The sequence below is a fragment of the Hemibagrus wyckioides genome, linkage group LG01 (assembly GCF_019097595.1).
Source record: "Hemibagrus wyckioides isolate EC202008001 linkage group LG01, SWU_Hwy_1.0, whole genome shotgun sequence".
Classification (NCBI taxonomy): Eukaryota; Metazoa; Chordata; class Actinopteri; order Siluriformes; family Bagridae; genus Hemibagrus; species Hemibagrus wyckioides.
This window is the reverse complement of record NC_080710.1, coordinates 10,081,268-10,104,595: the sequence shown is the minus strand read 5'-3', so window position 1 is coordinate 10,104,595 and position 23,328 is coordinate 10,081,268. Positions and strand designations below refer to the sequence as shown.

Genomic DNA, 23,328 nt, shown 5'->3' with positions numbered 1-23,328 from the left:
CAGTGGATTGATTTTTTTTCCTTCTAAATTTGGATTCATGAATATTTAATTTCCCAGATTCTGTGTGATGAACACGTTAAAGCAATCAAAATATTGCTGTTGGTGTTTTGGGTTTTTTTTTTTTCGTTTTAGTGTGAGCTAAATCTGCTTCCTCAAATTTTTATTTCAAAATGAGAAACATATCAAAGCAACACACACTAATAAATCATCCTCACCTTAAATCCACCAGGACTGTGGAGTAGTTCCTAATCACAATCTAGCACAGACGCCTCAACCTTTTTTTTACCCCCTTATCATGAGTCTCTTATCTTTAAGCGATTATCCTTTTAGTTCAAAACCGAATGAAATGCTCGAGTGCATGATCTGCTGCTTCTTTGACCTACTATTCTCTCTGTAGAGGAAAGCATATCTCCAGCCTCTAAAATCTATAATCAGACACATCACGGGTCAAACATCTCCATCTGCACCATGACATCACATCACATCCTGTCACTCCTGATGTCCAAATGATTAGCCGAGAGAAATCGAAAGAGAGGGCTTGTGTGTGTGTGTGTGAGAGAGAGAGAGAGAGAGAGAGAGGAGATGGAGAGAGAGACAGAAAGACAGAGAGAGAGGAGACAGAGAGTGAGACAGAGAAAGACAGAGATAGATAGAGAGAGAGAGAGAGAGAGAGAGATAGATAGGTTGAAATGGAGAAAGAGATAGATAGGTAGAGAAAGAGACAGAGACAGAGAGATGTAGAGATAGAGAGAGACACAAAGAGATAGATAGAGACAGGTAGATAGACAGATAGATAGATAGATAGATAGATAGATAGATAGATAGATAGATAGATAGATAGAGTGAGAGAGAGAGAGCAGAAACAGCATCGGGCAGTGGGATATTAAAACAGGGGGCAGCTTTCCTTATGAAATGCCTGCAACCAGCGGCGTTCACCGTCCATCGTTTCTCCAGTGTAGTCTTATTGTAAACACAGACCCCGTACACACGCACACCCATCTAATGCATTCTCACGGTGCTGATAGTAAATACATATAAGTACCAAACACGGAATACACACACATACCGCGCACACACTACAAATATGTGTGGAGAAAAACCAAAAAAAATATCGCCCATATTTTGGGCATACACTAAATATTAAACAAAACAGCACTGCTTTTTTAATACAATTTTTGTTTTTTACAAAAGGGATGCATGTTATCAATTGTTCCGAAAAATGATTTCACTGAGTTCATGCTCTACCTTTAGCTATCTTTTTTGATTTGTTTTTGTTTTTTTTTTTTCATTTTTAGCAAACACACTTAGATACTATGACTACTACTCGTCTAGAGGTTAGATAATTGTTGAGACTAGCGTTGCGATCGTCGGTGGTGTACAGGTGTCTTCGCGTCGTCGTGAAGCGCGTGACAAGGTGGAGAGTTAACAGGGTAGTGAACGGATTTGCAGCGAAATCATACAAAGTTTTAAGAGCTGGTGTCTGAGAGAACGGTCACCTCCCGTTCCGCTTTGTTTGGATGCGGTTGTGCCCCTGAGCAAGGCACTTAACCTTCATCTGGTGCAGAGGCAACAGCGATACGCATGCCTGACCCTTTTTCCTGTCACTCTGTAGACCCTGATGCACTCCAGTGTACTAGTACTACCATGCTGTAGAAAATCACTTTAGTGTACAGAATATACTTACTGGGGATTTTTTTTTTTCTTATTTTTTTATATTTTTATATATGTATATTTTTGGTGTGTGGTGGTTAAGTTGTGAAGTTGTGTAAGAAGCTTTAATTAAACCTACAGTAATCTCACTGAGTTCCCAAGTGGATTCATGCCATATAAACCGAACGTCTTCACTTATTGTACTGTTACTGTTTATTCCTCCAGCTTATATTTCATTATATAGCGTTTCGGATCGCTTGATGAGTTATACGGAAATCAGTGATGCATTCTGGAGCCGATTCCATTTACTAAATAAATCGTTATAAGAGCATGCTTATATAATAGATGTGCAATTCACCGATTCTTATTAATAAGTATACTTTTTTTTAATGTGGAAAAAACAATGGTGCATATCCTTTGTCATTGCCTTGCAGGACTCCTGCCTTCATGACTGATGTGCGCACATGTGCATAGGCTTTGCACTTAAGTATTGCTAAAATCGATCTCGAAATGACAGACCAGCTGTTTTGGGGAGGAACGTGGCTCATAGCCTATAGCACTTAGGTTAGAGAAAGATAGAGAGAGAGAGGGAGAGAGTGAAAAGCAAGAGTGACTGCAAGATTTATTCTCTAATATTGGTAAAATTGGTAGCTAACGTTTCCCTCTGCTACGTCTACAGCTAGTAATCATGAATCAGAAATCGTATTACAGAGCCATTTGAGAATTGAGACCTTAGAAATATAAGATTCTATCTGACTTTTATTTAAGATACTGAGGCAACAGTTTGGTGTAAAACTTCTCATACTGTATATTCAGTGATTTCAAAAAAAGTCAGATAGAAACTTATAAGCTCAAGGTGTCCAGAGTGGGTAATATAAGTAGCTTACTGTACATACACGCTCACGTTATGTGCCATGTCGTATTACACTACAAGACCGTATGGCTTTAAAATCTCAATTCGTAACACTGTTACGAGTGTAAAAGACTTAGAAAGAACAAAGCCATTCTCACTGGGAGAAGATTGAGGGAGGGAGGGAAGGCGTTTTCAAAAACGTAGTAAAGCCTCAGATCGAGATCAAATGTTGTGCTTTAATCAGAAACTCAGTCTAGACCTTTTTATTTCCGGTAAAGTGAGCCTTCTTAGTGTCTCTTAGATGTTTGATACGAGGTAGAGGCATTGGAGAAATCTTCTGAGTTTGAGAATTCTGCCCGCTACGAAAATCTGACCTTCTGTAGTTACGCCATGTAAACAAGCTACGATCAACACCCTTTTCCCAAATTGAAGAAAATCCCACCCGGTGAACTGCTTCCTTTTCTACACTAAAGGTGCGATAGAAAAAGGGCAGTGGTGTTCAGATTCCACAAGAGGCACCCGAAATCTCTGTAAACGGATTCTGACAGCTGATGGTAAACTTTTTGCAAATCAATCAATCAATCGATCAATCAATCAATCAATCAATCAATCAATCAATCAATCAATCAATCCTCCCTAAGATTCCGGGTTTAAAAGCACCGATTTATGTCCAAGATTAAGCTCAGTACCTAAACCTTGTAGTAACTGCCCTTCATCTCAATCTACAACTATTTGGGACCCAATCGAGAGCGTTCTTGCAGTTCCTCATAAAACGTTACACAATTCAGAACTAGTAAGAATAGGCAGCCATAAACACATACTGTAACAGACTCATGCCAGATAGATCTAAATCTAAATATATATATTTTTTGCCTATATTATTGAAAGTATCTAACACTAGAAATAACTCCAAGGGAGGGAATGTTATGACATTAGAGTATGTTTTTTTTGTTCTTTTTCGATTACCTTTTTAAAGTCAGTCCCGTGTTGAAAAGCTTTGTGGCATTGTGTGTAGACGTTGGGAGAGAAGAATCCAATGAAACGGTGTCTGTGAAACAGGATTTTTTTTTGTTTTCAGTGGAATGACTCAGAAAACAGGTCCATCAGAAAGTTCCAGGTTGTGGGATTTGTCGAGTGGCATCAAGTCCCAGTAAACGATTTCATCTTTTCAGCTCGGTAAACATGTTTAGATCTGTATACCTTATAACCTTCAGTGATTATTTTTCTTAAATGCACTGATGTTGATATTCCTATCGATGTGGATGTTATTCGTTAATGCTTGAAAAGAAACTTACGGAGCTGATGTCTCTGGGGTATGAACAAGAAGAAGGAGAAGAAGAAGAGAGTTCTTTTGGGTTCTATGGTCACCGTCACCCAGTTCACTACCACAATCTCCAGATACATCAAAGATTAATTGAAGTTAGTTCATTCTCTTGATTTTTTTTTTTGCATGCAGTGGAATTATATTTAGTTATCATATGGATGTTGCATCTGTACAGCTTGTTTGCATGTAAGAGGCAGCCTTTCTCAGCCTGCATTAGATAAACAGTCGATGGAATACCTGTAGTGGTTCCTGTAGTGGTACGTCTCTGTGTTTTTACAAAGTGATTAACTAGGAATTCATTCGGGTTAAATATACAGTGGACGTTAGTTATGCGTACGTAAAGAGTGAGATTTAGTCGACTAAAGTTGCCCTCCTTTGATAATAAGTTGTTGAGTTTTTGCTTGTTGTTAGATCTCGATTGTCAGCGGTGTTAAAAGACGTGTGGAGGGAGCAGCCATCAGGCAGTGGTTTGGACCTCAGGTGGAGGACGTTTCCGCCACTCCTGAGGCAGGAGCACCGTCACTGGCGGAGTCTGGCTTGCTGGCGTCTGGAGCTGGATCCCCGGTCGAGATTACCTCAGGAACTTTGACGGAGCTTTTCTCAGTCTCTGGGGTTTTTGCAGGGATTTCACTTGCGTCAGAAGATCCTATATCTGGGGTGGGCTCAAGGGTACCATTGGTGGTGGGTTTTGCATCGGGGGTTGGTGAGAGAGCCGCTTTGGGTTCTGGAGATGGAGAGAGGCCAAGCTTTTTATCCGGAGCATCAATTGTAGCTGCTGCTGATGGACTCACGGCAGATGGTGTGGCGTCAGGTTTGGTTGCTGTGAGATCAGAAGCTGGAGAGACTGCGGATTTAGTCGGAGCTAGTTCGGAGTCGGGTGTTGGAGTCACCGCTTTTGGTGGTTCAGGACTTGGGGGTGGTTTGATTTCAGAAGTGGAAGTTGGTTTGACTTCTATGATCGGTGTGGCATTAGGAATAGGGCTAACTGCAGGTTTCAACTCGGGTGTCACTGCGAGCTTAGGGTCTGGAGTCGGACTCAAGCTCGGTTTGGACTCGGGAGTGGGTGAGAGGGTCGTTTTTGTTTCTTGTGTCGGTGTTACAGAGAGTTTGGGTTCGGGAGATGGTGCTGGTTTCAGAGATGTGTCAGATGCTGGCTTAGCCTCAGGGGTGGTTGCTGGTTTGGGAGATGAAGACGCAGTGAGTTTGGACTCTTGCTTGGCAGTAGGTTTGGTATCAGAAGCAACAGAGGAGTTTAGAATATCAGAATCTGCAATGGGCACTGTTGGAGCCTCAGTATCACTGTCCAGTGGGAGGCCAGCGGTGGTGAAGCCTACTCCTGAGTCACTGGTCTCCAGGTTCTTATCATGAAGGCTTGTATCCTTGGCAGAAACTTCCAGACCCTAAACATTATACATAATTGACAATGTCCACATAAAAATACTGTAGATATTCTGAAATATTTCTAGGCTTAATCTTTATGGTACAAACCTTAATGCTGATTTCAGTGCTCTGGGATTTCTCTGTAATATCTTCTTTTTGTGAGAGAGCCGGAGCCTCGTCATTGTGACGAGAGCATGCTTCCTTTACCACCTGCAAACATACTTCATTAGATACAATTTAATGGTCAGCAATATGTTCATAAGTCTGGCATTTTCTGCCCGCATGGTCGAATGGGATGATTTCCTCTTAGCTAAATGCAAAGGGTGCTCTTAGATTTTATTAGTAATTGATTTCAATTTAAATATATAAAAAAAACAATTAATTAGAAACAATTCAAAACTTTGGTTTATGCAACTTGCATTCATTAGAGGTAAATCAATATGTGGTTCACACAACAATCACATAATCAATACACGAGAGCAGGAGTCTTGAGATTCAGAAAGTAGGTCAGCTATTAACCGTAGTGTGTGTCCATTAAATCAAAACGATATCGATCATTTTTATCAAAGTGTTGGCAGGGGAAGTTTAGTTTGATTTGTTTGTGGATTTTCCGTTAATAATTATTTGACTCTCGAGTGGCCAATGGGTCCATGAGAGCATAACTGATCATGTATGTGGAAGAGGGCAGTTAACACTTGTGTTCAGCTGGACTGTAACAGCATGAGAAGCAGTTTGAAAAGATGTGTGAGGATGCATAAGGAATCAGATCACCCTCCTGGGCTAATAGCTGTCATGTGATAGGGCAGAAACTAGCTAGGTGATAGGAACTGACAATGATGACCCATAGTGGGAGGGAGGGAAAAAGCATCGACCCATTGGAGGGTCAATATTGCTGAGTCATGCGTCGTTTAACGTTCCTACATAATGCTACTGGGGAAAAACTTTTCCATGTTCCATGAGTCTCACCACAAAGCCCAATTTTCAAATAAAATGATTTTATGAATAGCTTTTTCCCAGAGGCCAAAAAAATGGAATTTGGAGGAGTTCAGCATCTAATTTCTTTAACATGTCACACTCCACAGCAGTGCTTAATGACTCATATGAAAGCAGACACTAAGGGCTTTAAGAATTTGTAATTCGTAAGCATTTCTATATTTACCTACCCTACTAGGGGCAATATATTCATAGGAAAAAAAACAGAAATGATTTATTTTCAACACAAATGTTTCTATCGTCAAAGTAAATGGTGATATCAAACCAAAACTATTTCTTTTCTTTGAGATTAAGTACTTGTTAATAAGCATCTAAAAATTAAAGGTGTTATCGTCAACATCTCGCACTGAAAGCCCACAGAGTCCTGACTCATTTTATAGCAGACTTACAGTGATAAAATAATTCATTCTTTTATGCTGATTGAAAATGTACTGGTATTCTGTTGGCGCACTGAAACTCCAGTGTACTGGTAATAAAGGTTAATAAAGACCTTGTTTTATTTTACACCAGTTGCTTGTAGAGCCTGACTGGTATACCATGTGAGGTCTACAATGTGATCTATCATATTATAATGTTACACTGAAGGACTGGAGCTAAAATTCACAGCACATCACTGTCTAACACGCTGATCTCCAGGCACTAATGTGGCTCATTACTAGATTATATTCCTATATATCCGTATTCGAGTCATTGATGTTCTTGTCAGTGAGGTTAATACAAGTCATGGAGTCATGAAGGCTTTTCACTTAATATCTTTGTATGAATGTTTAATGTGTGGATTTCATGTTAGGTTACCTGTCTAAAGGCATCTCCTTCTTCTTTGCCTGCGTTTTTCGCAATCTTCTCGATGGCTCTGGCTTTTGCTGCCCTTTTGCGCACCTTCACCAAACACGACACCAAACACACCAGCAGCAGCACCACCAGCAAAGCCACAAGAGAAATCACTGCCACAAAGACTCTAGGCAGCGTGTACTCTGAGATACCGAGAAACAGAGAGAGAGAGAGAGAAAGAGAGAGAGAGAGAAAGTGACAGAGAGAAACACAGAGAGAGAGAGAGAGACAGAGAAAGAGAGACACAGAGAGAGAGAGAGAGAGAGAGAGAGAGAGAGAAACACAGAGAAACAGACAGACAGAGAGAGAGAGAAATACAGAGAAACAGACAGAGAGAGAGACAGAGACAGAGATCCATTACTAACAGAAACAATACATACAAGTTTTTAGTTTGATTATTACAGTCTCTCTTTTTAGTTTTTTCTACTCCAAACCACTCTGCTTTAGATTTTTACTGATGGCCGATTGTGACACTTTGACCGCTGCCCTGTGGAGGTCGCTGGTGATGTCACTGATATTTGTTTTGCGGTTTTTCTTCTCAGCTCTTACAATGTTTCTTTCAGCTTCTGTTTTCCTTGTTTTCAAGCTGTTTGGTCTGGTTGTTAGTATATTAGTGCTTGCTTTCTTTTTTCAGGACATTCCAGATTGTTCCAGATCTTCAGAATGGTCTGCTTTTCTCCTATAAACAGATCTCTGGCCTTTATGTTGGTTTACACCATATTATAGTTTTCACAGGCAAAGCCCAGTGCTCAAACAAAGAGCCGACATTCAGAACTATCATTATTAATAACTATTTAAACAATCAATCTAACAAGAAATACCTGTCGGTCACATGTCCCAATATTTTTGGTCACATAAAAATGGGTGGGTTCAAACAAAAAGTGCCAAGTTGGATGTCTGGATGGAAATATGAGGAAACAAAAGCTAAAATTCGGATCTATCGTCTTTTGATCGCAAAGCCAAATGTCTTCAGTTTGTAGCAAACACAATAGAATTGGTCTTTCTGTTCCAATAATTTTGAAGGAGACTGTAAATCTGGAATTTTTATTCTGATTTTCATTCCAACCTTTGCATGTTGTTTGGATTATAAGTATGGAATTGCCTTTTGGCTTGTTCATACACAGATCATGCATTGTACCTATGACCATGTATTAATGACCATCAAACACATGTAGTTCTTTAGTCCCGCCAGGATTTTAGGAGTTTTTTGTGATTGTTGTGGCCAAAGGTTTTTGTGCTTTTTTCCCAGAAAACTATTGAATTGGCAAAAACAGGATTAAACTCTTACCAGTGATGACACATACAGTATGTAATTACTTTCTACGATAGCTGTACATATCTTTGATGCACGTAAATGGCAGAGGGCTTTGGCTGAATGTATGTTGTGATGATGTCACTTCATGGCCCAAATCTGCAGAAAATCTTGAAAAATTGCAAGCTTCCTCCAAATATCATAAATTGTGCTTGATTTTGTGTTCAGTTGCATATCCGGAAGGTACTGGTTCTTCCCCAAACTGTTGCCACTCATCTCAACTGCACTGAACACCTTTTAGGTGAACTGGATCATTGACTGCACACCTGTGCTCCTCATCCAACATCACTGCCTGACTTCATTAATGCTCTTGTGGCTGAATGAACACAAATCCCCACAGACAAGCTATATAATCTAGTGGAAAGCCTCCTCAGAAGAGTGGAGCTTATTGTAACAACAGAGAGGGATTAATCTGGATGTTCTGGGATGTTTTACCAGTACATACAGGTCTGATGTTCAGATGTCCACAAACATTTGCCCATATAGTATTGTCTATATAGAATAACATTTCACATAATTTAATTAATATGAATGCTTTGATTTCCTTACGTTCAACCACCAAATGGATTTTGGTCACGGGGAAGCCTTGTAGATCAGTGACCTGATACAGTCCTGAGTCACTGGGTGTCAGTTGCTCCAGAATACACACTGAGTCCTCCAGAGTGAATCGGCCCTCCAGGTTGCGCTCAGGCGGCAGGTTTACCTCGCCCTTCTCCATAATCACGAAGCTGAGGTTGTTAGAGCCGCTGGAGTCGGATGAGTAGATCAGGCGGGCGGAGGAGCTGTTCATGTGCAGGTTCAGCTTAAACTTGCCTCCATATGGCACTGTGACAAAGTTGTGATGCTCTGCATTTACAAAAGAAAGAAAGAGAGAGATAGACAGAGAGAAAGTGAGAGAGAGAAAGAGAGACAGAATGGAGGGGTGGTTGGAAAAAAGAAAGAAAGAAAGAAAGAAAGAAAGAAAGAAAGAAAGAAAGGAAAAAGAGAAAGAGAGCAAGAGAGAGAGAACAGACAGAAAAAAGGAAGGAAGGAAGAAAGAAAGAAAGAAAGAAAGAAAGAAAGAAAGAAAGAAAGAAAGAAAGAAAAAGAAAAAGCCTAACATTACGTTATTGTTCTTCAATGGTAACAGAAATATCACTGATCACTGGAGAGAAGAGAAGCGAGAGAGTTTGGTGAACAAAGCATACGAGAGTGGGAATGAAGTCAATGGAGGAAAGGAGGAGAGAGAGAGCATGAATATTTTATAAGACTGATAGTGCAGTCAGGATAGGAGTAATTCTAAACAGTTCACTACATTGTTCAATATCTCACTGCAGCCATGCGCTCTGTTTCTCTTTCTTCAAATGGATGCAAAAGATCTCATCCCTCTGTTCCCTGCTTTAAATCCTGCCTGACTCCCTTGTGCCGCATCTTCTGTCATTCTTACGCTTGTCCTAGCTTCTCATCAGGCTGTGCTATAAAACCCAGAATCGATTCTCGCAGTGCCACATCACCCCCCTGACTTTCTGTGTCTCTGACTTACCCTCTAAAAAGACAAAAGCAATACAAAACTCAACTGGGGCTGGATTAATGTTATATGATCATTACGCCTGTGATAATGGGTACTTCAAAGCCAAGGATTAAGTCATCCAAGGAACCTATTATAGCTATTAAGTGTCTGTGGAAAAAAAGCCAAGCTGCATTAACCACATGTGCAGGAACTCCAACTACTGGACACTAATTCATTACTGGTCACTAATTTCAGAATGTTGTGTAGTGTGTGGTGCTTAATTTAACCTCTGAAACTTACACACTTACGCTTATGTTAACGATCAAGACCTTTTTAGGCAAACTATATTACTTCCAGGACATAATACAAGGCACACGATTGCCCCGTTCCACCGTCCTCTATTCCTCACCTTTCACATTAAGGCAGATCTTCTTGCTCTCTTTGCCAGCGGCGTCAGTGATGGTGTAACTGCCTTCATCAGCCCTGGTTACGGCTTTCAGGATGAACCGCTGCTCATTACTGGTGAGGCGACCTTCGTAACCCTCCTTGAGACTTCCATCGGTCATCAGCAGCTCTGTGGCGGGAAGAGACGTCTGATTGGCCTCCACGGCACTGGGACGGAAGCCCACGGTTACTGGGGTAGTGGAGTCAACCAACGAAATGTGGAAGTCGCCTCCGTATATCACGTTCGATTCCATTGTGCAATCTGAAGGGAGAGAAGAGAAGAGGGTGAGAATGAGAGGAAGAGAAATGTGGGGAGAGGGGGAAAAAAAAAGGAAAAAACGGAAAGCACCAAGGGTGGTTTGACAGAGCTGCAATTAGCTTCTGCATCATTACACCCCCATGTTGTTAACTCCATGCACCCTGTAATAATGAGAACTATTCACGGCTCATGCTGGATGTGTTTCTGGGTGACTGCAGCACACTGTACATAAGATGTACTACAATTGTGTAGCAGGATACAATTCATGGATGTTACACAATACTTGTATACTACACTATGCCTTTGCGTTTGGATAAAAATAATCCATTTCAAAAACAAAAAATGGTTTCTCTTGTAAAAAATACAGTACTGTGCAAAGGTTTTAGGCAAATGTAATGAAATGCTGGAAATAAAGAACTATAACTATAAAGACAGTAAACAGTAATATTTGATGTGACAAACCTGAAATCTCAGGTACACTTTTCCACAAGTCACCTTGTCAGATTTTTCCAGGCCACGTCTAGATTCTTCCACAGTTCTTCTCTAACAGCTCCCTAGGTCAGTAGTCCCTAGGTCACTCTCACACAATTACTTGTGAGTCTGAACTTTATTTGACGTTATACAGTTTGTTTGAGTCTAACGACTTTCATGAAAAAAAAATTATGTTAAAGATATGGGTTGTGTCCGTTGTTGATAAATGTCAGTGATGACGTTTTACAGCATGAGGACGTAGACATGTCACCTGACCAGTGCGTGAACTCATGTACACTATACACTGAATCACTACCAAGGGAGCTAGAGAGCTGATTGAGACGCACCCTCTGACTGGTACACTTGTAATATTTCTTTTTTTTTTTCTTTTCTTTTTTTTAAATGTAATATATGAAAATCAAAAAAATTATTTTTTGAAGAGTGCGGATGCCAAAAAAGAAACCTACAAGACAAAAGTTATTAAAATTGTTAAAAGAATTTAGTTGCCAAAGATTTTGGCACTAAAAAAGACTGTAACGCTCTATACAATTTTTTGAGTAAAAAAATACATTAAAAAGTTGATTTTCGTTCCCATCATGTTCCATCCATCCTTAAACATATTTCTTACACTGTTAGGTATTAATAGATACGTTGAATGTTTTTGAAATATTTATTTTCCACAAAATGTAGTGCTATAAAAATCAAAAGGGATGGACAGAGCATCCACTGTGAAAGAAAACAGTGAAAGAAGGTGATTAAGCCGAGCTGAGCGTCACCTCTGACGATGAGATTGAGCTGTCTGACGTCGTCTGGGTTTTGCTCAGATTTGATGATGTACGCTCCTTCATCGGTTTCTCCTACGTTCTCCAGAATCAGGTGAGTATGAGCATCGTTCAGTGTGGCGCGCGGGCTCAGCGCTTTCCCGTCCTTGATCAGCTCTATATCCCGGGCTGGACCGATACTGGGCTTAAAGGTCACACTAGCGCTGCCTGATGGCAACAAGATGTTATAATCCTCACCCAGGAACACCATCTCCTCTTTCACTGAGAAAAAAACGCATGGAGGTTGATGGATTATACTGTGTATTGTAGTGATTTCGCTTAGGATTGATAAGAAAGTGTTTATTATGGCAGAAAGCTTACCATTCAGAATCTCAGAGAAAGCTGAAAGGTGAGATAAATGAGTTAGTTATTACTCAAATCTGACCGAATCAATCATTTAATTACATTATTAAATAATCAATCAAATGTTCGAACGCATGCTCACAGAAGGGTTTTCTTCATCACTATTTTCCTACTGTTTAGAATAACAATGAAGACAACTAAAATGTTTGTATTGTAACTAATAACAGGATTTCAGATTTGCACATCCTGCCATTTTCTGAACCATCAGGAGACTTATAACTTCTTATTAGTTTAATTCTGAATGACATTCAACATTCCCGTTTATCGATGTCTTCGAGAAACATTCTAACCATAAACGTTTATCAAAATATATTGAAGATGATTAAAAATATATATTCAGCACAGCACAGCCAAACTTTTCATTGCTATGGATCGATCATTTTGCTATCATAATCAATAATCCTGCATTTCTCACCCACACACAGCAGCATGCTGAAGCCCACGATTCTCAGGCTCTCCATGTTGGATCTGCACACAAGAACAGAAGTGTAATTTAAACATAATCATACAAAGAGAACAGATGTACTGTATTAGTATCCTGCGATCACACCCGAATCAGTTAACACATCCGTTGTTAAACGTACGCCGGTGCAGGTTTGTCCTCTCTCTTCCCTTTTTCATTGAAACAGACAGCTAATTTGTTCCGTTTGCATAATTAGAGATCAGTAATGGTTGCTTAAGGGCAGTGCTGCTGATTTATAGCTCATTAAAAAACTCAATACTGCATGTGTGGAGTCATGGCAGTCCGAGCCTCACTGCATTTATTGCTGATCCGGGGTTGTATATCGATTCGGCCATCTGTGTAGGACACGGAGATTAAGGAAGAATAACGAATTTGTTCGTAGTCGATTTGTCAGATTGGTTTTTAATGCTGTTTGATATTAACAATGAGAAGGGTTTTTTTATTAACAATGAGAGTGCCAAGTCAATCAATTGATCAATCAATCGAAGGTGTGAATTGTAACGTATGTAAAATGAAGAAGGGTTCATTCTTCAGTGATAATGTTAAAATGCCCTTTATTGCCATATTCACAGTATTCACCTATCTTCCACTTACACTATCTGAAAAGTCAAAAGTATGTGAACACCCGTCCTTATACTTGAGTTCAGATGTTTCAGCCACACCCACTGCTAACAGGAGCATAAAATCATCATGGGTCTTAGAAGAGGATCGAAGTGTAACGTCGATACACTATCGGGAAAATACTGGGAACGTTTTTTTGGTGTGAAATGACACGAATCAAATCATATGTAAAGGGTGTGCAGACAAATGTAAGGGAAATAAAAATAAGAAATGAACAGATCTGAGACCATAACAAATACCTTTGACAGAGCTTTTAACAATAGGGCATTGAATAAAGTGCATACCTAATAATCCACTCTCTCTCGCTCTCTCTGCTGAGCGATGCACACATTCCTTCCTCCTGATGTGATTTTGCTGCCGGATCCTGACTCAATCATCCTGATTCACCCTCTGCTGCTGTGTATGCTCCTACACGAATACTCTAAAGATTAACGGCCCAAAACATATTATTTCCACTTACTCCTGTTTGACTTTATAGTACACTACAGTAGAGGAGTAATGATTTATAATCCTGCTATCTGTTTTCACCCTGAAGAAGCTGGGTTCCTGTTTGAGTCAGGTTGCTCTCAGGGTTTCCTTCCTTGTGTCATCTCAGAGAGTTTTTCCTCACTGTAGTTGCCTCTGGTTTGCTCGTTAGGGATGTACATATAAGGCTACATTTCTGTAAATGCTCCTTTCTGAGCAATGATGTCTAGAGAGAAACTAAAATGCCAAATAAAACTGAAATGACATCGTTTATTTGCTGCCACAAATGACTGGCAGAAAAATAGAAAATATTGCACTCTATCTGAATGTATGCACTCATTTATTTGTTATATGTTGCACAGGTATTAAAGTTGTTTAAAAGTCTTTATATCATGTGTAAACTTTATAAATGAGCAAATGGACTGAAAAGCTATAAAAATGTATGTCGGAATATTATTTGCTTATATAATTCTCTAGCGTCTTGAATTTAAAATAGTCATAAACAAACACTACTTCATTTTAAATCGTACATTATATTAACGAAACCCCAAAGAACTGATTCATTTACATAGATTTGATTTTATCTACAACACTGTTCTATTCTGATACTGTATTATCTTTGATAAAATGCCTTAAAAACTCAGGGCTAAAAAAAATACATATATATTTTCCAGTAATTTCTCTACATCACCCACATTCAGCTTTCCCACTCCTTTTTAAAACATCTATCTTTAACTCTCAGGCTGCGATTTGGTGAATATCTTCCGGCATCTTTGCTCTATAGCTTATAAGGTTAGATTTTAACTCCTTTTCAGGATCTCAAAACATATGAAAGCAGGATTTAAATAACCATCTATCACTTGAGTAACATCATAAAGGACATATTACAGTATTAACAATTGTATGTAATGTTTAAAAATGTAAATTATTTTTATTTAATAATGTTTTGTGGAAAAAGAATGGTAAATTTGGCAAAGAATAGTACAAACCCTAGTGATTTAGCTATTTAAGAAAAAATAACAAAGCCAACATTTGTTTTATTTTTATTACACAGCCATCCAAAAACTCAGCTTGTGCAATCGGAGCGTCATTAGCGCCTACATAAGCATCTACGACTCTGAATAGACGGGAGTCTCCTGGAAATGTCAAGCATGTGAATGTGAGGCAAAGAGCAAACTGCTGGGGTCAGGAGATTGGTATGAGATTTTATTTACCAATCACAGGGGCTAAAAGTTATAAACAAGGAGTCTGAGGAAGACATGATGATCCACTGAGGATGCAGTAGGATCATGATATATAGCTATAAGCAAAGTAGTGGAAAGAGTAGAAACAGGAAATGTAAAAGATAAACTAAACATTCATTAATTTAGCTCATACTTTAATCAAGAGTTTTACAAAATCATGACTAACTTTCCTTCTGCTGTGGATGCTTCTACAAGAATACTCTAAAGAGACAGGTTCCGAAAACATAATATTCTCACTTAGACCCGTTTGACTTCATAATACACTAGAATGGAGGAGTAATGATTTATAATCCCGCTATCTGTTTTGACTCTGAAGAAGCTGGGTTCCTGCTTGAGCCTGGTTCCTCTCAAGGTTTCTTCCTTTTGTCATCTCTGAGAGTTTTTCCTCATTCAGGTTTCTCCCTCATGCCATCTTAGGGAGTTTTTCCTCACTCTGGTTCCCTCTGGTTTCTTCCTCATGCCATCTTAGGGAGTTTTTCCTCACTCTGGTTCCCTCTGGTTTCTTCCTCATGTCATCTTAGGGAGTTTTTCCTCATTCTGATTCCCTCTGGTTTCTTCCTCATGTTGTCTCTGAGAGTTTTTCCTCATTCTGGTTTCTTCCTCGTCATCTATGGGAGTTTTTCCTCATTCTGGTTTCTTCCTCATGTCATCTATGGGAGTTTTTCCTCATTCTGGTTTCTTCCTCATGTCATCTATGGGAGTTTTTCCTCATTCTGGTTTCTTCCTCATGTCATCTATGGGAGTTTTTCCTCATTCTGGTTTCTTCCTCATGTCATCTATGGGAGTTTTTCCTCATTCTGGTTTCTTCCTCATGTCATCTATGGGAGTTTTTCCTCATTCTGGTTTCTTCCTCATGTCATCTATGGGAGTTTTTCCTCATGCTGGTTTCTTCCTCATGTCATCTATGGGAGTTTTTCCTCATTCTGGTTTCTTCCTCATGTCATCTATGGGAGTTTTTCCTCATGCTGGTTTCTTCCTCATGTCATGTCTGGGAGTTTTTCCTCATTCTGGTTCCTTCCCCATGTCATCTCTGAGAATTTTTCCTCATTCTGGTTCCCTCTGGTTTCTTCCTCATGTCATCTCAGAGTTTTTCCTCATTCTGGTTTCTTCTTCGTGTCATCTATGGGAGTTTTTCTTCATTCTGGTTCCCTCTGGTTTCTTCCTCGTGTTGTCTCTGAGAGTTTTTCCTCATTCTGGTTCCCTCTGGTTTCTTCCTCATGTCATCTCATGGAGTTTTTCCCTTACTCTGGTTTCCTCTGGTTTGCTTGTTCAGGATGACTTTCTCAAAAGCATTGCAATGTTACGAACTGGGAAGAGTGGTCAGTGTGATGCATTGAACAGTTACATTTACTGCATTTGGCAGCACAATTATGTTTGTGCTATGATGCTTTTGTGGAAACTCAAGAATGAATAGTTAATAATTTTTGTTCAATGGTTTATCAGTGGCTCACCAGGGGATTTTAGCTTATAACCTTCTTTTTAGTAATACAGAATCATCAATATGGTCGCTTAGTGGATTTGCCTGGCTCTGGGGGTTTGATACCTTCCACCACCCTGCGTGCATGGCAGATGCCCTTATCTAGAGCGACTTACAATTTAGCTAATTTTTTTTATACAACTGAGCAATTTAAGGTTAAGTTAGAGCCTTAAGTGGCAGCTTGGTGGACCTGGGATTTAACCTCACAGTAGTCCAAGGCCTTAACCACTAAGCCACTACATCCCACAGAGGGTTTCCTCCTCCAATACAAAGACATGCTGTTTAGCATCTCTAAACTGTCTGTAGTGCATGAGTATGTGTGTGTGTGTGCTCTGCAATAGGTTGGCACTCCAAGTCCCCTGGGATAGGCTCCATGTTCCCTCTGTAGGATAAGCGGTACAGAAAATGGATGGATTGAATCATTACCGCTGTGCTAGAAACGAGTTGTGGAGCAGGGTGAAATGGTACAGAAACAATACGAAGTAGACAAGAAGAAAGATAAAGGAGGAGAGGGATTAAAAATGCAGGAATTCGGTGCCAAAAATAGGACTCAGGTGTGGCTTGACAGCTGAAGCATTACATGGAAAGCCGTTTTGCTACATGACGTATTGCCTGCCTCAGACTTGCTTTTATTACATTGCAGCTAAATGGGTTGATAGATGGGGATTTATAAGGCAAAACCATTAAAGCATACATGGAAAGGTTTATGAGAAATGGTTTATGGTGTGGTCCGTGCTGAAAAATGTTCTTGAGGATCCTCCACTTCACGGATATATATATATATATATATCTTACATCTTCCAATTCCTTTTTAAGTCCAATGTCCAAGTCCAAAAAAATCAATGTTCAGAGATATTGCTGAATGTGTAACATAATGCTATGAACCTGTATGTCTGCAACTGATCGTCAAGGGTTTATTAACGTGTTTAATTTACTTTATGAAGTAATTCAATCACAATATAGGATTTGGGCCTTTTTTTGCAGTAATCTCAAACTTAAGGCTGGGGAGAAAAACAACCACTATTGTTTCAGGGCTCTTGAGAAGCAGTCTTTATAGAAGGCTGTCATGAATTCCCCTACGCACTATGATATTTTAGTCCTGCACCAGGTTGCCTCTGCCAGAAGGTTACAGATTTGCTGTAAATGGGCCTTACAAAAATAAAACATAAAAATCAGAGAAATACATCTACACAAAAATCACTATTTTTAAGCAGTTTCTCAGTCTCAGGGTTTGAACTCTAAACTGAAATATAAACTAAAATGCGAATTGAAAAAAAAAAAAAAAAAAAAAAGACCATATGCAAACCCCTAAAATGTACAGGAGCTTGAACTGTTCTGCATGTTGAGGAACATTCATTCAGTCATGTAAAAATGCCCATATCAGCATAATATATTTCTCATTACCTTTCATTTATTGCATGAATACACTTTGGTTTGTTTTCATGCCAATAAACTTGACTGGATCATCTTTATTATCATGATCTATCTACTATCAATAAGCCGCTATGCCAGACACTGAGTAATGGAAAAAATGAAGAGGAGGATATCTCATCTCATCCTCCTCTCATCCAGACCAATGAAGTGTAGGCGAAGAATTTATTTAACGTTTTATTCTGGCAGATTTTTGAAGGTAGGTTAACGTTCCACCTGGGTGTTAAGTTCTGTAATACACTCCATGTGGAAGAAAAACTAGTTGAACTGTAGTAAAAGAGTTAATAACCTATAAAATTTGTGTTTTATTGTTATATGTATTTTTTTATATGCTAGTCGTACAGCAGGGCAGCATGGTGGCTTAGTGGTTAGCACTGTTGCCTCACAGCAAGAAGGGGGTCTTATGTGAGAGAAGAGTGCAAAAAAAAAAACCAACACAATTTTTGCGTTATATTGCGTGTAATTTCTTGCTTGTTAGGGTTTTGTAATAAGAAGGATTTGATGCTCCCCAAGTGAAAAACTAATAGTTATTAACTACAATGATATTTTAGCTTTTTCTAGGTCTTTATCAGATCTAAACATTGCTGCTGTTAAATAATGTGAGGAGCATAAAACCCAATATGTTCCTTCTCCTCCCTCTCTCTCTCTCTCTCTCTCTCTCTCTCTCTCTCTCTCTCTCACTCACTCACTCACACTTTCTTTCTATTCATGGAATATTTGCAGCTTAACATGGGAATACTTATTTGCTATTTCCCAGAATAAGGTTGTACAAGGTGACAGATTGCACCATCTGACCACAGTCTGATGAAGACCTGCTCGTGGTAGCAGCTGCAGAGTGAGTCGCTCTCATTTCCTTTTTCACTCTTTTCCAGGCTACACACACACACACACACACACACACACACACACACACACACATGAAAAAACAGAAGCCAGACACATACTTTATGCCTAATATCATTAAAGTGGGTTTCCATAGGAAGACAAAATAAGAGTGAGTCAGAGCGGTTGGCATGCGAGACTAGAAGTCTAGAAGCCATCTGATACAGTGATATAATTCTGTTTTGGCCTTTCAGACATCAAATCCTCTTGGAATGTACTCAGGTATGTAGACATGAAACACAGCATGCATGTGCACTTATACCGTCTTGCTCTCCGGACCACAAACATACACTGATGTGATTGTCTGGATCCCTTCTGTCTAATTCTACTTCCTTTCTGAATGATCCCCCCCACCTCCTTTTCCACCTGTCCACCCTATAAGACTTCTCCTTATGTAACGCTCAACATCCCATAATATACTAAAGGCATGGTGACACCCTCCATCCAGAAGGACGGACACACACACACAGTGCGCTCTGCTCTATAAGCATGTCTGAAACACAAAGCACAAGAGTGTGAACCGCAGGCCAGCATTCAACTCGAAGCAGAGATTAAAAATAAATGCACTTTTTCCATATAAATCGCACTGCGATCTCTCCTGAACGTGACAGCCGGCCTGTCACTGCAGAGATGTGATTGACTCTCTGACGTCACCGTTGCACGAGCAGCCTGATTTATCGTCTTCTTAATCGTTACAGCGATATTGTTCTATCAGAAGTCTATGCACAATATGAAAATGAAGCCGGTGGGTGGGGCCGATGGGTGGGGCCTGTAGGTGGGTGTACTGATGAATCGAAGCGTTCCAAGCAAACCTCGCGCTCTGAAATGCTGCATGATGTCGGCTATCACTGATGATATCAGTTCTGATATAATAGAAATATAAATACAAAGCACATCGCCATTACTGTGATAGACAGTACATAAAATAATACAATACAATATAGTATAACAGGCATCGTCTCATCTTCCAGCTAATCTGCGGTCAGGTGCTGTATCACGTCTCTCTCTCTCTCTCTCTCTCTATCTATCACTGCGCAGGCGAGGTGTTTCTTTTTCACCAGAACCAGAACAATTTCTCCTCCTTGTGCTAGAAATATTTGCCATTCCTACACATTTCTACACAGTGACACAGTGAGAGGAAAATGAATGAGAGCGCGCCCACATAGCACGAAGAAAATAACCGGCATTGACCAGTGCACATTAACATTACAATCACATTATCTTATTGCACTTAATTCTAAGCTTTCATCCTGTTCAAAGCGTACAAGCACTGTTTATACCTCTGTATCCGTGTTATTTAAAACTACTCGTTTTAACAAAAAATGTCGCTTTATTAACGCCGCACTTCACACCGGCGTGAGCTGGTGCTGACGCTGCGTTTTGCGTGATGCTCTGCGTTATTAAGCGGCTCTCAGCACCGGCGCAAATCTGCACAGCCTCACTCCATGCAAAAAAAGGGAAATCATAAAATTCAAAACCCCCATCTAACTTATAACTAATAATCATATTCTCGCCCTTAAAATTTACCAGACGGTGCAAGAGGGGAAAAAACCCTGCAAAATTTAACCCCTCACGTGCCGCATGCCTAGGCGGTTTTTTCCCTCCTCTCCTTACCGTGACTGCAGTAAATAGATCCACATTAATGAAGAGTGCGTGTCCGGTGAGCGTGATAGGTGAAGCACGCTGTAATTTTTCTGCTCTAATCGTTTTATTCTCGCTCCTTCTTCTTCGATTTTTTTCCCTCCTCTTTTTTTCTCCGCCTCCCGCGACGAGAAAAGCCACTTGAGGAGTGAAGGGAGCGCGCGCTCACATTGGCGAGACGTTCGGCACGCGTCGCGCCTTCTCGGAGAAGCTCGCGCAAGGTCGGAAGAGCCCGGATTTCCCGCCCCCCAGCACCAATTTGACGGAAAATTTTTTTTGACGTTTATATTATTAATTATGGAAAAAAAAAAACAGCACCGAATTAATTTAGCGTTTAAATTGATTCTGGTGAAATGTTTTTCTGCCTCAAAGAAATGTCACACAAAGCATGCTGGGTAGCTATCAAAAGTTTATTCACATTGGATGGTATTGATTGGGATGGTGACTTTATGCGTAAAATCTTTTGTAAATTTTGTAATATGTCTCTTCACGGGGCGGCCAAGATGGCGTCGTAGCAAGACGGGAAAATCTGCTCAGATCGCGGGTTTTCTAAAACAGTTCATGTTCAGAACTGGAAGATACTGTTTATATTATGAATTAAGTAGCCTCCTTTAATTATCTTTTTTTCCTTTGCGTATTTTTGTTAATTGAACTCTACTTCTGAAGCTTTTGCCAGCTAGTCGCTAACAATAATATTCCACGTGCTTTTGCTACGAGTCGCTGTGTTGAATATGGACGAAAAAGAAGAAACTCTCCTTGCTATGCACAGCTATGCAAGGAGAACTCTAAATGCTGAATTGGATGCAGTTGTTGGACATCCTGAGTTCGCACCTTTACCCGATTCACCTGAACCGAACCCTGCAAAAAAAAAAAAAAGCAAACCGAGTTCTGACAGTCCTTCAGTGAGTGATGCTATGCTGATGAGATTCATGCAGCGAATGGAGGCCATGCACGAAGAAACTTTGCACCGAATTCAAGGAGTTGGAAAGACGGTACTTGAAAACTCAAACTCTATTAAACAGTTAATCAGCTCCCTCGAATTCCACGGTGAACAGGTGAAGCATCTGAATGAAAAATATGAGGAACTGGAAAAGAAAATTGTAAGATTGGGGAAGGACAACGTCAAACTTCGTGATAAGTACAGTGATCTGGAGGCTTACAAAAGAAGATGGAATCTTCGCGTCGCTGGTATTCCGGAGAAAGCAGGAGAGAATGTAAAGCAGATCATCGACCTTTGCAACCAGGTTTCCCCGAGCATCGCTGCAGATCTGCCCCGTGGAGTTGACATCGCTCATAGGCTGGGACCTCGTTCTGCTGCGGAAAAATCCTCTCGTCGAATAATTGTCCTATTTTCTTCCCGGTCCCGGCGGGACAAAGTGTGGAAAGATGCCAAACATCCGTCCCTCTCAGGGAAAAGAAGATCAAGATCTTCGAGGATCTTTCGCAGAAAGAAAAGGATGCAAGGTCTCTCCTGTGGCCGACAGTGGAGAAGGCGAGACGGGAAGGAAAGCGAGCTGGCTTTCACGGTCCATTTGCTGTGATTGAGGGTAAAAGAGTGACTGTTAAAGATGTACCTTTCCTATTCATACCATACCTATTCAACTAGCAGCTGTTTCCTCTAAGTGACTAGCTTGATATAAAGTGTATAAAGTGATATGCTTGATGATTATATATATATACACTATATTGCCAAAAGTATTCGCTCACCTGCCTTGACTCACATATGAACTTAAGTGACATCCCATTCCTAGTCCACAGGGTTCAATATGACGTCGGTCCGCCCTTTGCAGCTATAACAGCTTCAACTCTTCTGGGAAGGCTGTCCACAAGGTTTAGGAGTGTGTTTATGGGAATTTTTGACCATTCTTCCAGAAGAACATTTGTGAGGTCACACACTGATGTTGGACGAGAAGGCCTGGCTCTCAGTCTCCACTCTAATTCATCCCAAAGGTGTTCTATCGGGTTGAGGTCAGGACTCTGTGCAGGCCAGTCAAGTTCATCCACACCAGACTCTGTCATCCATGTCTTTATGGACCTTGCTTTGGTCACTGGTGCACAGTCATGTTGGAAGAGGAAGGGGCCAGCTCCAAACTGTTCCCACAAAGTTGGGAGCATGGAATTGTCCAAAATGTCTTGGTATGCTGAAGCATTCAGAGTTCCTTTCACTGGAACTAAGGGGCCAAGCCCAGCTCCTGAAAAACAACCCCACACCATAATCCCCCCTCCACCAAACTTTACACTTGGCACAATGCAGTCAGACAAGTACCGTTCTCCTGGCAATCGCCAAACCCAGACTCGTCCATCAGATTGCCAGATGGAGAAGCGCGATTCGTCACTCCAGAGAATGCGTCTCCACTGCTCTAGAGTCCAGTGGCGGCGTGCTTTACACCACTGCATCCGACGCTTTGCATTGCACTTGGTGATGTATGGCTTGGATGCAGCTGCTCGGCCATGGAAACCCATTCCATGAAGCTCTCTGCACACTGTTCTTGAGCTAATCTGAAGGCCACATGAAGTTTGGAGGTCTGTAGCGATTGACTCTGAAGAAAGTTGGCGACCTCTTCGCACTATGCACCTCAGCGTCCGTTGACCCCGCTCCGTCAGTTTACGTGGCCTACCACTTCGTGGCTGAGTTGCTGTCGTTCCCAAACACTTCCATGTTCTTATAATACAGCTGACAGTTGACTGTGGAATATTTAGGAGCGAGGAAATTTCACGACTGGATTTGTTGCACAGGTGGCATCCTATCACAGTTCCACGCTGGAATTCACTGAGCTCCTGAGAGTGACCCATTCTTTCACAAATGTTTGTAAAAACAGTCTGCATGCCTAGGTGCTTGATTTTATACACCTGTGGCCATGGAAGTGATTGGAACACCTGATTCTGATTATTTGGATGGGTGAGCGAATACTTT

At 40.5% G+C, this 23,328-nt stretch overlaps 1 protein-coding gene across 1 annotated transcript; it reads right to left on the bottom strand.

Moving 5' to 3' along the window:
- Window positions 1-224: 224 nt before the first annotated feature.
- si:dkeyp-77h1.4 (uncharacterized) lies at window positions 225-20,630 on the bottom strand. The gene is made up of 9 exons (XM_058393477.1): window positions 20,388-20,630; window positions 12,606-12,658; window positions 12,149-12,169; window positions 11,783-12,049; window positions 10,242-10,538; window positions 8,893-9,189; window positions 6,996-7,174; window positions 5,316-5,417; window positions 225-5,227 (listed from the first exon to the last, which is right to left on the bottom strand). The coding sequence occupies exons 1-9, from the start codon at window positions 20,411-20,413 to the stop codon at window positions 4,304-4,306; spliced, it is 2,166 nt and encodes a 721-aa protein (XP_058249460.1). The 5' UTR covers window positions 20,414-20,630; the 3' UTR covers window positions 225-4,303.
- Window positions 20,631-23,328: the final 2,698 nt, after the last annotated feature.

Coding starts and splice junctions, on each gene's coding strand:
- si:dkeyp-77h1.4 (XM_058393477.1), bottom strand. CDS start 20,413: ATGTGGATCTATTTACTGCAGTCACG. Junction 12,659..20,387: donor ATCTATTTACTGCAGTCACG/GTAAGGAGAGGA, acceptor TCTTGTGTGCAG/ATCCAACATGGAGAGCCTGA. Junction 7,175..8,892: donor AATCCATTTGGTGGTTGAAC/GTAAGGAAATCA, acceptor TCGGTATCTCAG/AGTACACGCTGCCTAGAGTC.